The 17909-nt window shown below is 40.7% G+C and overlaps 1 protein-coding gene across 2 annotated transcripts in view; it reads right to left on the bottom strand.

Annotated features, from left to right (window-relative positions):
* Positions 1-17909, bottom strand: part of DAPP1 (dual adaptor of phosphotyrosine and 3-phosphoinositides 1) — a 54420-nt gene that overhangs the window by 19604 nt on the left and 16907 nt on the right. For both annotated transcript variants that reach the window (XM_017852361.1, XM_017852360.1), the window contains exons 2-3: positions 14963-15085; positions 10390-10523 (exon numbers count right to left, since the gene is read on the bottom strand). In XM_017852361.1, coding sequence (XP_017707850.1) covers positions 10390-10523; positions 14963-15085 — 257 coding nt within the window. The remainder of the gene's footprint in view (positions 1-10389; positions 10524-14962; positions 15086-17909) is intronic.

Below are 17909 nucleotides of genomic sequence, written 5' to 3'. Positions count from 1 at the left end.
TAATTATGCTTCTTTCAGAAGGCACCAAATAAATGTTGGTGGGAAAATTATCACATATTAGATATTATTATTATTTGACATAATATTTTTAAATCCTTAAATAAAATTTGAATGATTGCATCTTTGGGGACATGAATTTTGAAATCTTAAAAAAGACCTAGATGCAACATTCTGCCAGGAATAAAAATGGTGGTAGTCCAGTAATCACTACTTGTGATTACTAGAGTTAAATTGGTGCCTCTTAAACACTTTCACCCTGCAGAAGAGGAGAGGAGAATTGAAGCCTAGGGATCAAAGCAGCTTCCAAATTAGATACATTTTGAACTCATATGCTTTATCTTCAAAGTTGATGCTTAATTTTCATTCTACTTCATATATTGAATACTTAATATGAAAACAATGCTTTAAATGACACTCCAGAAAGATGTACTCACTTGATATGACCAGACACACACTTTACATAATAATACCTGTGTTAATTTTTTTTTTTTTTTTTTTTTTTTTTTGAGGCGGAGTCTTGCTCTGTCACCCAGGCTGGAGTGCAGTGTCACGATCTTGGCTCACTGCAACCTCTGCCTCCTGGGTTCAAGCAATTCTCCTGCCTCCGCCTCCTGAGTAGCTGGTATTACAGGCATCTACCACCACACCTGGCTAATTTTTGTATTTTCAGTAGAGATGGGGTTTCGCCATGTTGGCCAGACTGGTCTCGAACTCCTGACCTCAGGTGATCCACCCACCTCGGCCTCCCAAAGTGTTGGGATTACAGGCGTGAGCCACCGTGCCTGGCCTAATTTTTTATTGCTATTGTAGCAAATTCCCACAAACATAATAGCTTAAAACAACTCAAATTTATCATCTTACAGTTCTGGAAGTCAAAAGTTCAAAATGGGTCTCACTAGTCTAAAACTGGCAAGGCTGCTTTCCTAGTAGAGGCTCTAGGGAGGATTCATTCCTTTGAATTTTCCAGCTTTGAAAGGTGCCCTCATGTCTTGACTTGTGGCCATATTCCTCTGTCTTCAAAACCAGTAACAGCCAGTCAGATCCTTCTCCTGCTGCCATCTTTCTGGTTCTCCCTCTTCTGGCTCCCTACTACTTATGAGGACCCTGCCAATTATAATGGTCTCACTTAGACAATCTAGGATAATCTCCCCACCCCAAAGTTATCTGATCAGCTGCTTTTATACCATCTGCAAACTTAATTCCCTCTTGCCATGTAACAATATATTACAGGTCCAGGGAGACATGTGGACGTCTTTGTGGGGGCATTATCCTGCTACCACAGTATCAGTCCCTGTAGGAGAAATGGCTGCCGGGGCCAGTTGTGCTGCAAGGTAAGGATCTCTGGGCTGGGCTACTGCCTGAGCCTGCAGTGCTGTTACCTCTTGGTATTAGAGAGTCACTGCCTTTCCAACGTGTGCATTTCCAACCTCTGTGAGCCTCTTCAGCCCACATATGGGTCAAATTTATCTTGGTATCCATACCACCTGATACAGTTTCTGACATAATGAAGGCAGATGAGTAAATGAATTAATGAATGAATGTTACAGTAATGCAGGCTTGAGCCAGGAAAGAGCCTGGGATGAACCAGCCTCCCAGGTCCACAATTCTCCAGGCCTAGGGCAAGAAAGGCACAGCTCTTCAAATCTCTAGTGGAGGAATGCAAATTCTATTTTGAAAATCTCTTCTAAAGTTTAATTCAACAAAAGTAAAACAAAGGAAAATGGTATTGAGTCAACCAGGAGAGTAGATCTGACTGTAGATTGATTTTAACTAGTAACCCCACAAATGAGGCTAAACTAAATTGTGAGATGAAGAAGATGACAACGTACTTATAAAATGGCAACTTATATTGATACAAATCTGGTGTCCTAAAAGACAGTTCTCCTTAGCTGACTATTCTTGCCCAAGGAAAAGCCAATATACAGACTTCTTGGCATGGCTGTGAGGCTTAATGATTTCCCCTTCTGCAGAGATTATACCTCCCAGTGTACAGAGATAGATTCCCTACAACCATGTAATACCCCCAGACCTGGCCCTGCCTTCAAATACCTGATCTGGTCACACTAATTGGATTCACTTCTTGGGTATCCACCTAATTACTTCTCTAGAGAGAAGGTCCACCAACTTCAATTTCTGAACTACATGAAGTAGACTATTGTTTCCTGCCTTTGACATGAAACTTGGTTTCAGAAAGACTGGGTGGAGGTACACTTCTGAGGTGATCAGAGCTGAATTAAGACAGACACATCAATTGACTAAAAGCCTCAGAGTTGCCATGATTACTAAGCAGATTCCTTGTTGTCTCTTGGTTGTTCAACCTGCCCTTAAATTCTGAGGGGGTATATTGTTAATATCCTTTTCAAAAATTGCCTGGGCCAGGTCACGGTGGCTCACGCCTGTAATCCCAGCACTTTGGGAGCCAAGGCAGGCAGATACAAGGTCAGGAGATCGGGACCATCCTGACTAACATGGTGAAACTCCGTCTTTACTAAAAAAAGAAAATAATAAAAAATTACCGGGCGTTGAGGCACGCATCTGTAGTCCCAGCTACTTGGAAGGCTGAGGCAGGAGAATTGCTTGACCTGGAAGGCAGAGGTTGCAGTAGAGCCGAGATCATGGCCACCTGACCACTCTAGCAGCTGGGCGGACAGGATATGAGGACACACAAAAAAAAAAAAAAAAAAAAAAAAAAAAAAAAATTCTGCTCCTGTCTCTCCTGTTCTTGTACCCTACTCACTTAAAACAAAATCAAAACAAGACAAAAAAAAAAACAGCCAGCCAGAGTTGATTTCTGTCATTTCCAATCAAAAGAAACTTATCAGCCGGGTGCGATGGCTCATGCCTGTAATCCCAGCACTTTCGGAGGACGAGGGGGGCAGATCACGAGGTCAGGAGATCAAAACCATCCCGGTCAACATGATGAAACCCCATCTCTACTACAAATACAGAAATTAGCCAGGCAGTGGTGGCGCGTGCCTGTAATCCCAGCTACCCTGGAGGCTGAGGCAGGAGAATCGCTTGAACCAGGGAGTCAGAGGTTGCAGTGAGCCGAGATGGCACCACTGCACTGCAGCCTGGAAACAGAGTGAGACTCTGTCTCAAAACAAACAAACAAACTACAAACAAACAAACCTAACTACTGTGGCTACCACAGACTCTTAATACTCTGCATCCAAGGTCCAAGATAGTGCCTCAGCTTGGGATGAAAGGGACTCTGGTTTACTGAGATTCAGACCAAATGAACTCCAGGACTCAGCTGGGAGATTTAGAAAAAGGCAACAGGAGGCAGGGGTAGCAGAGCAAGAAGAGGGAGGAAGACCAGTAACCACAGGCCTTGGAAACTTGGCTGTAAGTTTCACTTCAGTTTCTGAACTACGTAAAGGTGACTATTTTTTCCTGCCTTTGACATGAAACCCAGTTTCAGCCATGCTTAGCGGAGGTACGTTTTTGAAATGATCAGAGCTGGACCGCAGCAGGCATTTCCATTTACTTTGACTGAATGGTAGCTCTGTTTAAGAGTTACATACATAACTGTATGCAATAATATGAAATTACATTGAAGGACCCTTTATCTTGTATTCCAGCAGAAATTCAGAAAGAGAGTAAGAACAGTCTCAATTCTTAGGCATTGGTTTGGTATCTGAAATAGAGTGTAGCACAGGGCACACAAAACTCCTAAAGAAAGACTTTTGTTTAGAGTATTTATTTTATGCAGGGAGGTCAGTGCTTATTCATCAGGTACCCCAGCTATCCTGTAAGGTGTTTGAAGGCAAGAATAATATCTGATTTATCTTTCTATATTATCAGTGGCTCACAGTGCCATTTCACTCAAAACACTTTGTTGAATTAAATTAAAATCAGATCATGTCCATCCACGTTTCATTACTGCCCTCAGGTTCAGAAAACAAGCTCTGCAACTGGCATAATGAGTTCCTCTCTCCCCCTCTTCCAATAAGAAGTAGATTTCTTGGGGTTGGCAGGAGAGAATAGGGTTATTCAAGATCTTTTTCCTTCCTTCTTTGCCACCTGCTTTGCAAATGGACTTTAAGCCATGTTCATTTACATGTGAAGGGGCTTTAATATTTAATTTCCACTCTCATAGGATGAAGTGCACTGAACTAGGAGAGGCATATCAGTTAGTCAGTGTAGGAGAAAATTCTGTTCAAATATCCAAGTCAAGTCACTCTTTCTGGAGTGCTCACTTGATTCTACCACTTACGTGAGTCCACTATGGAACTGGATTAAAGTTTGAAGAGAACATCACAAACATTTGACAAATGCAAATTCAATTGTCCCTAAACTAACTCTTCATGATTTATCAAAGAATGTACAGCTTTTGCATAGCATCTGATGGAATTAATAACCATAAAAGGGTTTTATTAAATATAAATAATAATTATTGAATACTTATACTATGCTAAGAATCATTCCAAATGTCCTATGTGCCTAATTTCACTCAATCTTCACAATAAGCCATTAAAGTATGAGCTACGACCATCAAATCAGTTTCGTAAGATGATGAAACTGAAGCTCAGAGAGATTATGTAACTTGCCTGAGGAGACACGCAGAGCCAGCAAATGGCAGAGGCTGGAGTTGAAACTTATAATTCGTGTGTTTACTCATTATACCATAATTATTCTCAGCCTCAATGTAGTCACCATGGAAACCTCTAGAGCATGTGAACTACTGTGCTCTATTGTGGGCAAGAGTTGACACGTATAAATCAAAGTTTGAAGAAATGGATTCTTTAGGAGGCAGTTTGAGGAAAAGAGATGTGAGTTTTTGCTTCCCCATTTCTAGGCAGGCCTCAGTTTCTTCATTTATAAAGGAAAAATGCAAAAGTCCCTGAGTTCCCTTTCAACTCTAACATCCTGTAAATCTGGTTAAGCATACAAGCCCAAATAAGGGGAAAAAAACATCGAGAAGCTTAGTTACCAAATGCTTGTACTGCTTCCTGTAAATGTACAATATTCATTTGAAATACTTTGTTCCTGCTGTCATTTGATCTTACCTCTCATTTTCCCTTTCTTTCAGTTTCTCATTCAAACTTTAACTTTTATTTTACCTTGTTATACTTAGATAGGCTGTTTGATATCCTTGCCGGAGAGACATGACTAAGATGAACCTGAATATTTGGGAGGATGTTTTCTCGTCAGCCTTTTTATGTTTTAAAATTTCCTCTAGTATAATTTCTGAAATAGCAATTCATGTAAATAAAATGGGAATAACAATAAATACAGAGGCAGAAGTTAAAGTTGATTCACACTCTTTAGAACAATAGGTTGACTTCATGTACCAAACACATTATTATAGACTTTAAAGAAGAGATAAAGAAGAGACTGAGGGATAGGACTAAGACATGTGTTATAGCCTGACCATATCCTACAATCATTCTATTACATTATTGTGGCAAGACTTCTTCTAAATTCATTTAAGGCCACGCTGTGCTGTGGCAGCAATGTATTGCAGTCCCACTGTGGGACGAGTTTCAAGAGATAGCAAGGTGCGTGGAAAGCATCTATGCTTCAGCACCAGGTTAGCCCAGATTCCAATATCAGTTCTGAATTCTTCCAAATCCATTTAAGATCATGCCGTACCATGGCAACAATGTATTGTTACTGTGGGACCAGTTTCAGAAGATAGCAAGGTGCATGGAAAGCATCTATGCTTTAGAACCAGATTAGCCCAGATTCCAATCTCAGCCCTAATGTTTACCAGTCCCAGCCCTAATGTTTACCAGCAGTGAAAACTTGGACAAGTAACTTATAACCTCTGAGTTTTCATTTCCTCATCTGAAAATAGGACTGTTGTATGCATTATTGTGGGTGGTTGAGATGAAATAAGTTGATGTAGGTGAATGCCTGGAAACTAGCAAACACTAAAAATGTTGGCCTTAATTCCCTTCTCAGCTGCTTTTTCCTTTTTTGAACAAAACTCATCTATCAACTGAGAACATTTTGTATCTTTGGCAAACATAAACTAAAGAAGTTTGGCAAGATTCTAAGCTGTCACTAGTTGTTTTCTGAAGAATCACCCAGTTCTCAAATTAAAATTAATTTTAACCGCATTATTTAAAAACGCCACCTGGGTAGTGTCACAAAATAAAATAATAATAGCAGTAGCAGTCGTCAAAAGATTGGGAATCCCCATATCAAAACAAAAAGAGAAATGGAGATTTGACATTTACAAAAAAAACCAGATGAGATCTTTAAAACTGAGAACCAATTATTATAAAGGGTAAGCACAAACATAGAACTTAACATGTATTATACTTTCGCATGCCAGTTAGGTGATTATAGTCACAACACAATATAATAAATTATACATGGCAATTTCATGTTAAGAATTATTGAAATATAAACAAAAGGTAATGGTAAAAGTAATTTTTTTGTTCTAATCATATTTAGACATTTAAGCATAAAGATAAATGCCATCTACATTTTCAAGACTATATATATGAAACTTAGCTAATTACAAGAGGATATGACAAAATTAATAATGGACCAAACATATTTATACTAATAAAAAAGTTTCTCAAATTTTCTAATCTATTTGAGTTTAGTTTAGAGTTCATGCACAGACATGAATATGTTTTATTTGATATCCTACTATTAAGACAGAAAAACTCCAACCGGCCTGCCCACTGAGGTGGAGCCTTAGGAAGTCCGCGCCCTTTGCAGCGGGGAGGAACCTGGCCCTTCCTCTTCCTGTGAGGAACATAGAATTCAAACTGTTCGGCAGGCAGCGCTCTAGCAGGGACTCTGGCTAGGCCCTCTTTTCTTTCTTTTCATCCAATAAAACCCTGCTTCACTCACCCTTCAAACCATCTGCAAGTCTAAATTTTTGTGGCTGTGGGACGGATAGGGACCCAATCTTTAGCTGAACTAAGGAAAAGTCCTGCAACACTATCACAAATGAAAGGCAAATTCTGAATTTAATCATCACTGAGCATACATGCAACACAAAACAACATTTCAAATTATGCTTTTATAAACTTTGAAAGTTAAAATTGTCACAAGTTTGCTAGTTTTGGTGTTGCCATAAAAAACTGCAATGCAGGCATTGGGAATGGGGCATCCGACATACTGTGGAAATGATTAGTACTTATTTTTCAGGTCCTGGGACACAGCAGGAAGCAAAGCTGACAAAAATCCCTTTCTTCATGGAGTTTCCACACTAGTGTGGAAAAAAAAGGATTTTTTAAAAAATAAGTGAACTATATACATCAGAAGGTAAAAGGGCCCTTGAGAAAAATAAAGCAAGAGAGTACATTGTATATCTCTATCATGTACTCAGGAAATTATTAGGTTTTGAGAATTGGAAGTATCTTAAGAGTGTTTATGAGTATTGATAAAAAGAAATTAGAGTGAACAGAACTTTAATGGAGATTAGGGAGATGAAATAGAGATTATGACAAGGGAAAGGGAAATTATCATAACATACTCTTAAAGTTGGCAGGAGGCTTAGATGTTGCTTAGGAAATCCTTACTTTTCAGATTAGCAAACAGAAATCCTGGAAGTGTAAAGAGTAGGGAATAGGAAAAAAAAGATATCTTAAAATAGCATTAATCCCCTTAGGTCAACACTTTTATCTATTTTGAGTGGAAAGATTTTCTTATGACCCAGAATCAAATATTCTGGGTTTCACTCTACTGAAGGCATTATATATAACTGCAAGGCAAAAATGTAAAGTTTTGGTTATTTGGATATCATTTATGTTGCCCTCAAAGGTAATGCCACTTGTGCCAGTAGATAAATGTATTATAAGAAAGTCTCTCTTTAATAATCTTACCCTCTAGGCCCTGCAGGGTGAGGCTGGGCCTGCATGGGGTCTGACTGACAGGAGTGGCCTGAAATATCCAATTCTAGTCCTTCTCATTCTGGTAATCTGAAGTTGAGAGCCCTGGGAGGGGCTTGTCCATTGTGTGGACAAATGCTTTTCCTGGTGATGTTAATCAGACATAAACTATAAGAAGTATTCATACTTCATCTAATGGTGAACATGAAATCATTAGTCTGAAGATCTTCTGATCACTGGGAGCCAATACTAGGAGCCCATGCTTAAAGGAACAAGAAGAAAAGGCCTATTTTTAGAAGGTGGCATGTCAGGTTCCATTCACCATTCTTTATAGTCTGCAATGCTGACTCTGTAACCTCGAGGACTTTCTGGGCTTACAAGTCATCATGACTTGAACACATTATCTTGTTTCCCAAGGCTTATTACTCCCAGAGGGGCAAGATTTGAACACTCATCTGTCATGGGTTTTGCCTGTTGTTCCTAGCCCTGATGGCTTTCCCTTCTTCTGGCTGGGACAGATAAGAGGAATAAAGCTAGCAGACTCTAACTCAAGGGCAGGAAGCCAGCAAGTCAAGTGCATATCCATCAGCACCAGGGGCCGGAAGCAGGAATTCAAACAGCAGCAAATGCTTCGTTGGGTAATGAGTAGAACAGAGGAGAGGCAGTGGAGAGGATAAAAATATTAGGTTCCTGAGTTACATTGTAATAAATAAAATGGTAATTATAGTCAAGATAATAACATAGCAAGTTTGAGTTTTAGAGTAATTACTGTAGAAGTCTGGATTACAAATCCTTACAATCCCTAATGCATTAATCATAAGGCTTCTTTACTCAGAACAGTGTTATTTACAAGGAAGCTTATCATTGTCCCAAATGCAATATCAAAACATCTTTATTTTGGAGCATCCTTAGGCGATCCTCTTGCCTAGTAATTGGATCAGTGCCAGAAAGGTTCAACCAGAAAGCACTGCATTCACTTTGATCTTAAATGTTTTGAAATCTGCCAGTAGGCAGAATATGTATCTTTTCCCTAACTTGGAGAAGGTCAGGAAGGAGCACAGGGAATGATCAAAGAAGTTGAAAATAGAGTCTAGGAGAAGAGTTTAAAAGAAGGGAGCTGTCTTTGGTTGGAGGAAAAAGAGAAAGCAGAAAAATGGCAACTCTAGTGGCTTCGAAGGCTACAAAGAGTTTTTACTCAGAGTTATCCATTTATTCATTTATTTATTCACCCAAAATGCCCTGCAATGGGCCAGGACCTGGCAGATATGAAAGACAAAAATTAGAGGTACACAAAATAAAGCCCTGGCTTTAAAAATCTCCTCTCCATTGCCTGTGACCAATAACTGAACAAAATCAAGTATAGAATTGGAAGCAAGTAGGAAAGGAGACTGAACTGAAGGGATTTGAGAAACTGAAATGCTTGCCAAGGCCAAGGTAGCAATGGAAATAAATATACCTCCACTGGCCATTTGTTCATGAGAACAACTGCTTGTTAAATGGTGAAGTAATTTTCAAGGTTGATTGGGAGAATTTATACCAGAAGAAAGAAGGGAAAAAAGGTTATACCTTCAGTTTGTAGTTTGGATTATTCTGTCTTAGGCTTGGTGTGGTCAGTATAAAGCAGAGCAATGATTTTCCAGTTTTCCGTTGTGCACTTCATGTATACTGGACACTGTCTGAGTCACATCAGAGACTATCCATGCCATATAAATAGCAGAAAAGACAGAAGCCAATGATGCCACCTCTTCCCACCACACTGAAGTTAACAGAAAGCCCACTGGCAAGTTTGCCAAGAAAACACATATGTTCAAACTCATGGTAACCGGTTGTGTTATTAAGTCTTGAGTTCCTCTTGTGCCACAGGTTCTTGGAATTTCCTAGTCTTTGATTAACTGAGATTTATCATTATTTAGGACAAAAGTGTTGTGATTCTGTATCACAAATACAGGTATGACCTTTTACTTCATTAAAATAATATAAATAAACAAGATATTCAATCTTCGATAATTCAAGTGCCAAGATAGACTGTTTTTTGTGTTTATTCTTTAAACATGAATTTTCTGGTTTAATTCTCTTACTATTCAAACAGGAAAATTCAAACTTTTCCAGCCATAATTAAGTCTAGCTTAAAATCTTATTTAAAAAACTGTGACAATAGAAACAGAATTTTATAACTCAGGAGAGCACTTCCTAGTCAATATTTTCAATATTCAGCGATCCCTGTGAACATTTAAGTGGGAATTTTCATTTTTAAAATGCTTAAAATTTACTTCTGTGGGTCTCACTCATATGCAAACTGCCCATACCTGAAATTATGGGTAATCAAAAAGTCATTTTACCTTTCTTCTGTTTGTGTGTATTGTGTATGTTATTTTTAAATGGACAACCCATTTTAAAGAAATACTTTTAATCAATCCATTAAGTAACACATTCTGAGAAAATATCTACTTTATACAAAGTACATTGTTTTCTCCTCAAGATAATGTTGAAATATAAATGACAACTATGACGTTCTTTAACTGAAATCTGCCTTGTTTCTCCTCCATCCCAAAACAATATTTCATAGGTCAAATGTCTGCTCATAGCTTACCTGTCTCGCTTCCAATCAAAGGCTGATTTGCAAAATGTTTGACAAAATCCTTCAAAGATGAGAATTCATTAAAGCCAAATTTAAATGAATATCCAGTATATTCAACGTGAAAGTGTTTAACAGAATCTTTGGCCCTAAAAGGGAAAAATAAGTATTTAATATTATTTAACAAATAAATACCTTGTTGAAGGGAAATATGATCTTAGATGTTAGCATCACTATTAACCCTTTCTAAGAGCTGAGAATTAGAGAATCATTGAAACCACTGACAATTTTAAAGAGCATCACCAGTTTCTTTTGGCAAAGTGTGCTGTTTTCAACTTTTATTTATTTATTTATTATTTTGAGACAGAGTCTTGCTCTGTCGCCCAGGCTGGAGTGCAGTGGCATGATCTCGGCTCACTGCAACCTCCGCCTCCTGGATTCAAGTGATTCTCTGACCTCAGCCTCCTGAGTAGCTGGGATTATAGGTGTCTGTCTTGATGTCCAGCTAATTTTTGGATATTTAGTAAAGACTGGGTTTTGCCATGTTGGCCCGGCTTGTCTTGAACTCCTGACCTCAGGTGATCCTCCCGCCTCGGCTTCCCAAAGTGCTGAGATTACAGGTGTTAGCCACCACGCCCTGCCTCAACTTTTCACTCTAATGGAAGACAAGAGACTGTTCTCCCTATCTACTCCTAGACTTACCAAAAGAGTCCTTGAACATTATGCTGCTAATGGGGCATGAGTTTAAGAAGGGCAGAGAATAGGAATGACAGAAATGATGTATGACACCCTCACCACACTCTCCTCTGTCTTGGGCTTTTCTCCCTTGCTTGTCTGGGAGTCAATCAGAATTCAGTTCTGTCGCTTGATTAGTTATGTGAGCCCAGCTCTTTTCCTCCCATGCATGTTCCACTGCCTACTGAATAAAATATCAAATTTCCTACATTGTCATTTTCTACTTCATTTTTGAAATGAGCAGAGTATTAAATAATATATGTATATATATATATCTGCCTCTCCACTTTATTTGACCCCATTCTATCTTTCTAGCCTCACTTCCTGCTATTCCTCTCAGTGCAGCCTATGCTACAGTGTTAGCATGCATCAGAATCATCTGACAGGCTTGTGAAAACCCAGCTTGCTGCCACCTCCACCTCCACCCCTGCAGATTCAAATTTGGTAGATCCAAGGTGGGGCCTGAGACTGTGCATTCCTAGTATGTTCTTAGGTGACACACCCAGTCTGGGGACCACACCTTTAGAACTGCTGCCCTAGTCCAGCTGGACCTACTGCTCTTCAAGGAGTTTCCACTTCTGTCCCTTAGTTCACACTTTTTCCTGAAACAGTCTTTCTCTTTGTCTCTGCTGGTAGAAATCCCAGCCACTCATTAAGTTGCAGTTCAAGTACCACCTCCTCTGTCAAGTATTACATGATAATTCCAGCTTAAGTTAATTGCTTTTTCTCTTCTGAACCACCTAAACACTTATCTTGCTTTCTTTTATGTTATTTATCAACCTCTACTTTGTAGTATGCTACTTGTATGTGATCTTTTTGGCTCTGTGAGGCTATAATTCCCCAAAATAAGGTATTTGAATCTTCTACAGCAGAGGTCCCCCATCCTGGGACTGCAGACCCGGTACCTGTTAGGAACCAGGCCGCACAGCAGGAGGTGAGCAGTGAGTGAGCATTACCGCCTGAGCTCTGCCTCCTGTCAGATCAGTGGTGGCATAAGAGTCTCAGGAGCCTGAACCCTATTGTGAACTGCACATGTGAGGGATCTAGGCTGCACACTCCTCATGAGAATCTAGTGCCTGATGATCTGAGGTGGAACAGTTTCATCCTGAACCCCCATTTCCCACAAAAGCAGCCCTTGGTGCCAAAAAGGTTGGGGACCACTGTTCTACAGCACTTACCAAAGTGGCTGTTGCAGAATCAATGCTTTCAAATATTCATCAGCAAAAGAATGAACAAATAAGTGAATATTTGTTCATGAAACAAAAACAGTCATTCTCCTGAATTAGTCTGTGGTTTTTGTCACCTCTGCTGGTCATTTTTTTAATATAAGCATTCTCTAGTGCTTGTAATGAAAATCAATAATTTATTCTTTATGTATATGAAATATATGTCATTGATTTATAAAAAGCTTATGATCTAATTGCTCAGATGAGACATACATAGGTGAAAAGTTAATTAACTTTTCATTTTTGGAAGATTCATGCCAGGAGTCCCCATCCATCCCCCTGCCAGCCACACAGCAAGAAAATGAGTGATGGGTGAACTAGTGAAGCTTCATTTGTATTTACAGTTGCTCCCCATTGTTTGCATTCTCACTGAGCTCCACCTCCTGTCAGACCAGTAGAGGCAACAGATTCTCATAGGAGCACAAACTCTGTTGTGAACTGCACATGCAAGCGATCTACTCTGTGTGCCTCTGATGTTAATCTAATACCTGACGAACTGTTACTGTCTCCCATGACCCCCAGATGGGACAATCTAGTTTCAGGAAAACAAGCTCAGGGCTGCCACAGATACTGAATGACGGTGAGTTGTATAATTATTTCATTATACGTTACAGTGTAATAATAACAAGTAAAACACACAATAAATGTAATGCACTTGAATCATCCCAAAACCGTCTGCTGCTGCCCTGGTCTGTGGAAAAATTGTCCCAGGTGCCAAAAATGTTGGGGAGCTCTGGTGTATGCAATAAAGCATCTACAACTCAACCATTAGATGGACTTTTAACATTTGCTATTGAGCAGAGAAAGCACAATTCTTGTTGCCACTCAAACAGAATGCCATCTTGGATTAGTAATTGTTTCATCTATGTTATTCAGAAAATGTATAAATAAAATATAACAGGGTGACATGAGAAATGTTAATGAATATGCTTTTTTCTCCTCTGTGACCCCTACTTACCCCATCACCCTCTACCTGTTTCGCACACCCACTTTAAGTAGGCCTGTAGATTTTCACTGTTCCAGGAATGGGAACTGTGGCAGGCAGCATTCTAAGATGGCCCCAAATCCCAGCCTGTGGAGTATATACTTTATCCCAATTATTCAATCAAAAACTAGTCTACATGCTACTGGGAAGAGATTTTGCAGGTCATTAAATTCCCAAGTCAGTTGATGTTAAGATATGGACATTATCGGAGTGGGCCTGAAACTAATCACATGAGCCCTGTAAAACAGAGAGTTTTCTCTGGCTGCTCATAGAAGAAAATGTCAGGGAGATGTTTTCTGGCTGGCATGCAAGAAAGTAAACACCCATGTGGTAAACAGCCATGGGGGCCATGTGGCAAAGAACTGTGGGTGGCCTCTCGGAGTTGAGAATGCCCCTCTGGCTGACAGCTAAAAGGAAAGTGAGGACCTCAGTTCTACGGCAGCAAGGAAATGGATGAAGAATGAAGAGGAAAGGAGAAAGTGAAGGAAGAAGACACTAAATGCCAGATCAGAGCCACAACCTTCTCCAACACCTTTATTCCAGCCTGGCAGGACCTGGACAGAGAATCCAGCCAGAAACTGAGATAATCAAGTTGTGTTGCTTTAAGTCCCTAAGTTTTTGATAATTTGTTATGTAGCATAGAAAATGAATATAGAAGCAAGGCCCGGAGCCCAAAGACAGAGTGTGAATGCTGCTACTGAGTTAGAGACAAGTAGTGACCGTGTAGAGTGGGAAAGAAGTGAGAGGGCCTCTGAGGCCAGATTAGCTTGAGGGACTGCACTATGAAGGGAAGAGTGACTCTCCATGGTATATGGAAGTGCCATCAGAACGGGAACACAATAACAGTTTGAGCTTAATGGGTGGGTAGCTGAGGGAAATTTCAAGGAGTCCTCACATCCCCTGCCTAATCCATGGAGAAGTGCCTAAGAACCCAAGAAAACTTGCTACATATCAGTGGAAGGCAGAGTGTCAGATCCTGACTGAGAACCAGCCACCTCCCCTGACTACCAGAAGCTCGGTCAGCCTCTCTGATCTGCGGTGCCAGCCAGGAAGAAGCGGGTGTGGGGTGGGGAGGACCTGAAAGGTCTGGACAATGATTGCATTTGGCTGGATGAACCTGGTGGGGACTGGATTAACTTTCTCACCATTTGGGAGAAATGGAGACTCAATAAGAAAAGTTAGCCCACTATAGGAAAAATTTTAAAGTTGCATATTGCCTGCTTGAGGTTGTGACTATGAAAGCTGTACAGTCATAAATCATTCTGCATTTACAGATAAATCAGGGAATAGTGAAAAGGGCACTCAGCCAGGTGTCAGGAATCTGGATTCTGGCACTGTTTCTATTGTTGATTTTTGGGGTACCAGACATTCCACCGCTTTGGGTTTCAGATTCTTCAACAGCCCCATGAAAGGTTTGTATCAAATAATTCCTCATGTCTCCTCCAGCTTTAACAATTTTTTTCCTGCTAATGAATGGAGCAGGAATGTTTTTTATACCTTCATCATTTAGAGTTTGGAATCCTTTAACCTGGTGGTCCAACAGGAATTGGGAAGTTTTGCTATCTGACAATTTGAGTGATGATAAAGTCAGTAAGTGACAGAGGAGCCCATGCTGAAGTCATAGAGCCCTGAAGCACCTTACCTAACGGAGAGAGAGTACAGCCCAGTGGTCTCATTGCTGTCCCGCAGAAGGTAGCTGCCATCACACCCATTTGAGAGGAGAAGAGCTTCGGCAGCATGGCGCGTGAGGTTGCCATGATACCACCTAGAAAAGAGGGAACAGCGCTTTCACTCAGGCCAAACCATGGGATGACTCCCCTGCATTGGCTTTTCCTCGCAAAGATTAGCTAGCAACATTCTTCAAGATAAGTAGCCCAGAGATCCAGCTCTCAGCCCCAACATCAGGACAAGGAAATTGCTGGGTGGGGTTGAAAGGAGAGCACGGAGTTGACTAATAGTAGTGTGATATGGGTTGAATTGTGTCCTGAAGGTTCTTATGTTGAAGGGCTAACCTCCCAGTACCTCAAAATGTGACCTTGTTTGGAGACAGGGTCTTTACCAAGTTAAAATGAGGTCATGGCTGGGTGTGGTGGCTCACGCCTGTAATCCCAGCGCTTTGGGAGGCTGAGGCAGGCAGATCACTTGAGGTCATCAGGGGTTTGAGACCAGCCTGGCCAACATGGTGACACCCCGTCTCCATTAAAAACACAAAAATTAGCCTGGCATGGTGGCAGGCACCCGTAATCCCAGCTATTCGCGAGGCTGAGGCAGGAGAATCACTTGAACCTGGGGGACGGAGGTTGCAATGAGCCAAGATCATGCCATTGCACTCCTGCCTGAAAAAAAAAAAAAAGAGGTCATTAGGGTGAACCCTAATTCAATATGACTGGTTTCCTCTTGTAAAAAGGGGAAATCAGAAGACAGACTTGCCTATGGGGAGAACACCACATGAACATGACAGTCACTTGCAAGCCATGGGAAGAGGCCTGGAATAGGTTCTCCCTCACGGCCCTTGGAAGGAACCAATCCTGTTGACCCCTTGATTTCCGACCTTGAGCCATCAGAACTGTGAGGCAATCGATTTCTTATAGTCAGCTGCCCAGGCTGTGGTTGTTCGTTATAGCAGCCCTCACAAACTAATACAGTGTTGCTTTGTAATCAGAATTGGTTTTTAAAGTCCAAGTCAAAATAGGCTTTGACAAATTGCCTCCTCCTTTTTTCTTTTTTGGTTTCTCACACTCTTTTCAAGTGTGGTACTTTTCATGGTGAAACCTCTGAGCTATAATACCGAAGTCTATTGTCATGAGTGAAACGAAGCTGGATGGAAGCAATTATAGTATGAAGTAAATGCCATCAAGTACTGTTTCAGCCTGACAAACATCTGAAGAGCTAGGGAATGCCACAAGGAGATTCAAATTGATCTTTGTGTTTTAGAAAAGGTAATATATATCTATGGGTAAAAAAAAAAAAAAAAAAAAGAAAGAAAGAAAGAAAGAAAGAAAAAAGTCCAAATTGTCCAAAAGGAGACATAGCAAAACATGTTTTCCTCATCCTTGGCCCTCAGGCTCCCTGCTCCTTTCCTAGAGGACACCATGGTAACCATTTTCCCATGCTTCCTCTTAAGAAATAGTCTACATATGGTGGAAGGATCACAAGGTCAGGAGATTGAGACCATCCTGGCTAACACAGTGAAACCCCCATCTCTACTAAAATTGCCAAAAAATTAGCCAGGCATGGTGGCAGGTTCCTGTAGTCCCAGCTACTCAGGAGGCTGAGGCAGGAGAATGGCATGAACCCAGGAGGCAGAGGTTGCAGTAAGCCGAGATCACGCCCCTGCACTCCAGCCTGGGTGACAGAGCGAGACTCCATCTCAAAAAAAAAAAAAAAATCGTCTACACATCTAGAGGCATTGGGTGTGTACCCCCACTCCTGATTCTACAAACATAAGAGCATTATTTATTATTTTTATTTTCTAGGCATATTGCTCTGCACCATCTTTCTTTTCTCCAATGACAGGTCATTCACATTCTTTTAAACGATGTCATAGAGGCATACAATGTGATGATTAGGATTGTGGCCCCGGGTGTTGCTTTGCCTGGGTTCCAATCCAGTTGGTACCTCTTACTAGCTGTATGGCCTTGGACATGTTACTTAACCAATCTGAGCTTTGGTTCCTCATGTTTAAAATAGTATGACAAGGCTGGGCGCGGTGGCTCAAGCCACTTTGGGAGGCCGAGGCGGGCAGATCACAAGGTCAGGAGTTCGAGACCAGCCTGGCCAATATGGTGAAACCCCGTCTCTACTAAAATACAAAATTAGCCGGGAGTGGTGGCGGATGCCTGTAGTCCCAGCTACTCGGGAGGCTGAGGCAGGAGAATCGCTTGAACCTGGGAGGCGGAGGTTGTAGTGAGCCAAGATCAGGCCACTGCACTCTAGCCTGGGAGACAGAGCGAGACTGCATCTCAAAAAAATAATAAATAAATAAATAAATAAATAAATAAATAAATAAATAAAATAGTATGACAAGTAGGCATACCGCATAGGCCAGTTGTGAGTCCTGCACACATTAACACGGGGGTTGTGCTCCATAAAGCCTGTGCTTAGTATGCATTAATTGCTACCAGGAAGCCACTGAAATCCACAAAGCCGTAACTTTCAGTTTACTCTCTGCGACATGATTTTCTTATTGCTCAAATATAATTTTTGTTACTTTTTATTTAGATTAGATAACAGCTAGATAGCAGAGGCAGTTGCTGACTGCTAGGGACCACAGTTTAGGTCAGTGAAGATGAAAGAGACAGGAAATTATACAAGTGTCAGTGTGATGAACTAAATGCTATTAAAGAGGTGTGTATAGTGTAAAAACGCTTTGAGGAATAGCCTGGTTCTGGCATTAAGGGATCTTGCTGTCACAAACCACATTGGCATCCACTGTGACATCCCTGTGGCGTAAAATTTTAGCCTAATAAAGAGTAAACGCAAGTGCATCTGTGGAAGGAAGTTTCTATATAAGTCTCCAGGATACCTATTTTCTAAATCTGCATTTCCTAATGCATGTTTCTTAGCATATTTTATCTTTGGGGCAGAGA

This window comes from Rhinopithecus bieti, unplaced genomic scaffold (assembly GCF_001698545.2).
Source record: "Rhinopithecus bieti isolate Rb0 unplaced genomic scaffold, ASM169854v2 scaffold_34317, whole genome shotgun sequence".
NCBI lineage: Eukaryota > Metazoa > Chordata > Mammalia > Primates > Cercopithecidae > Rhinopithecus > Rhinopithecus bieti.
Note: the sequence above shows the minus strand (reverse complement) of the source record. Positions and strands in the feature narration are given on the sequence as shown.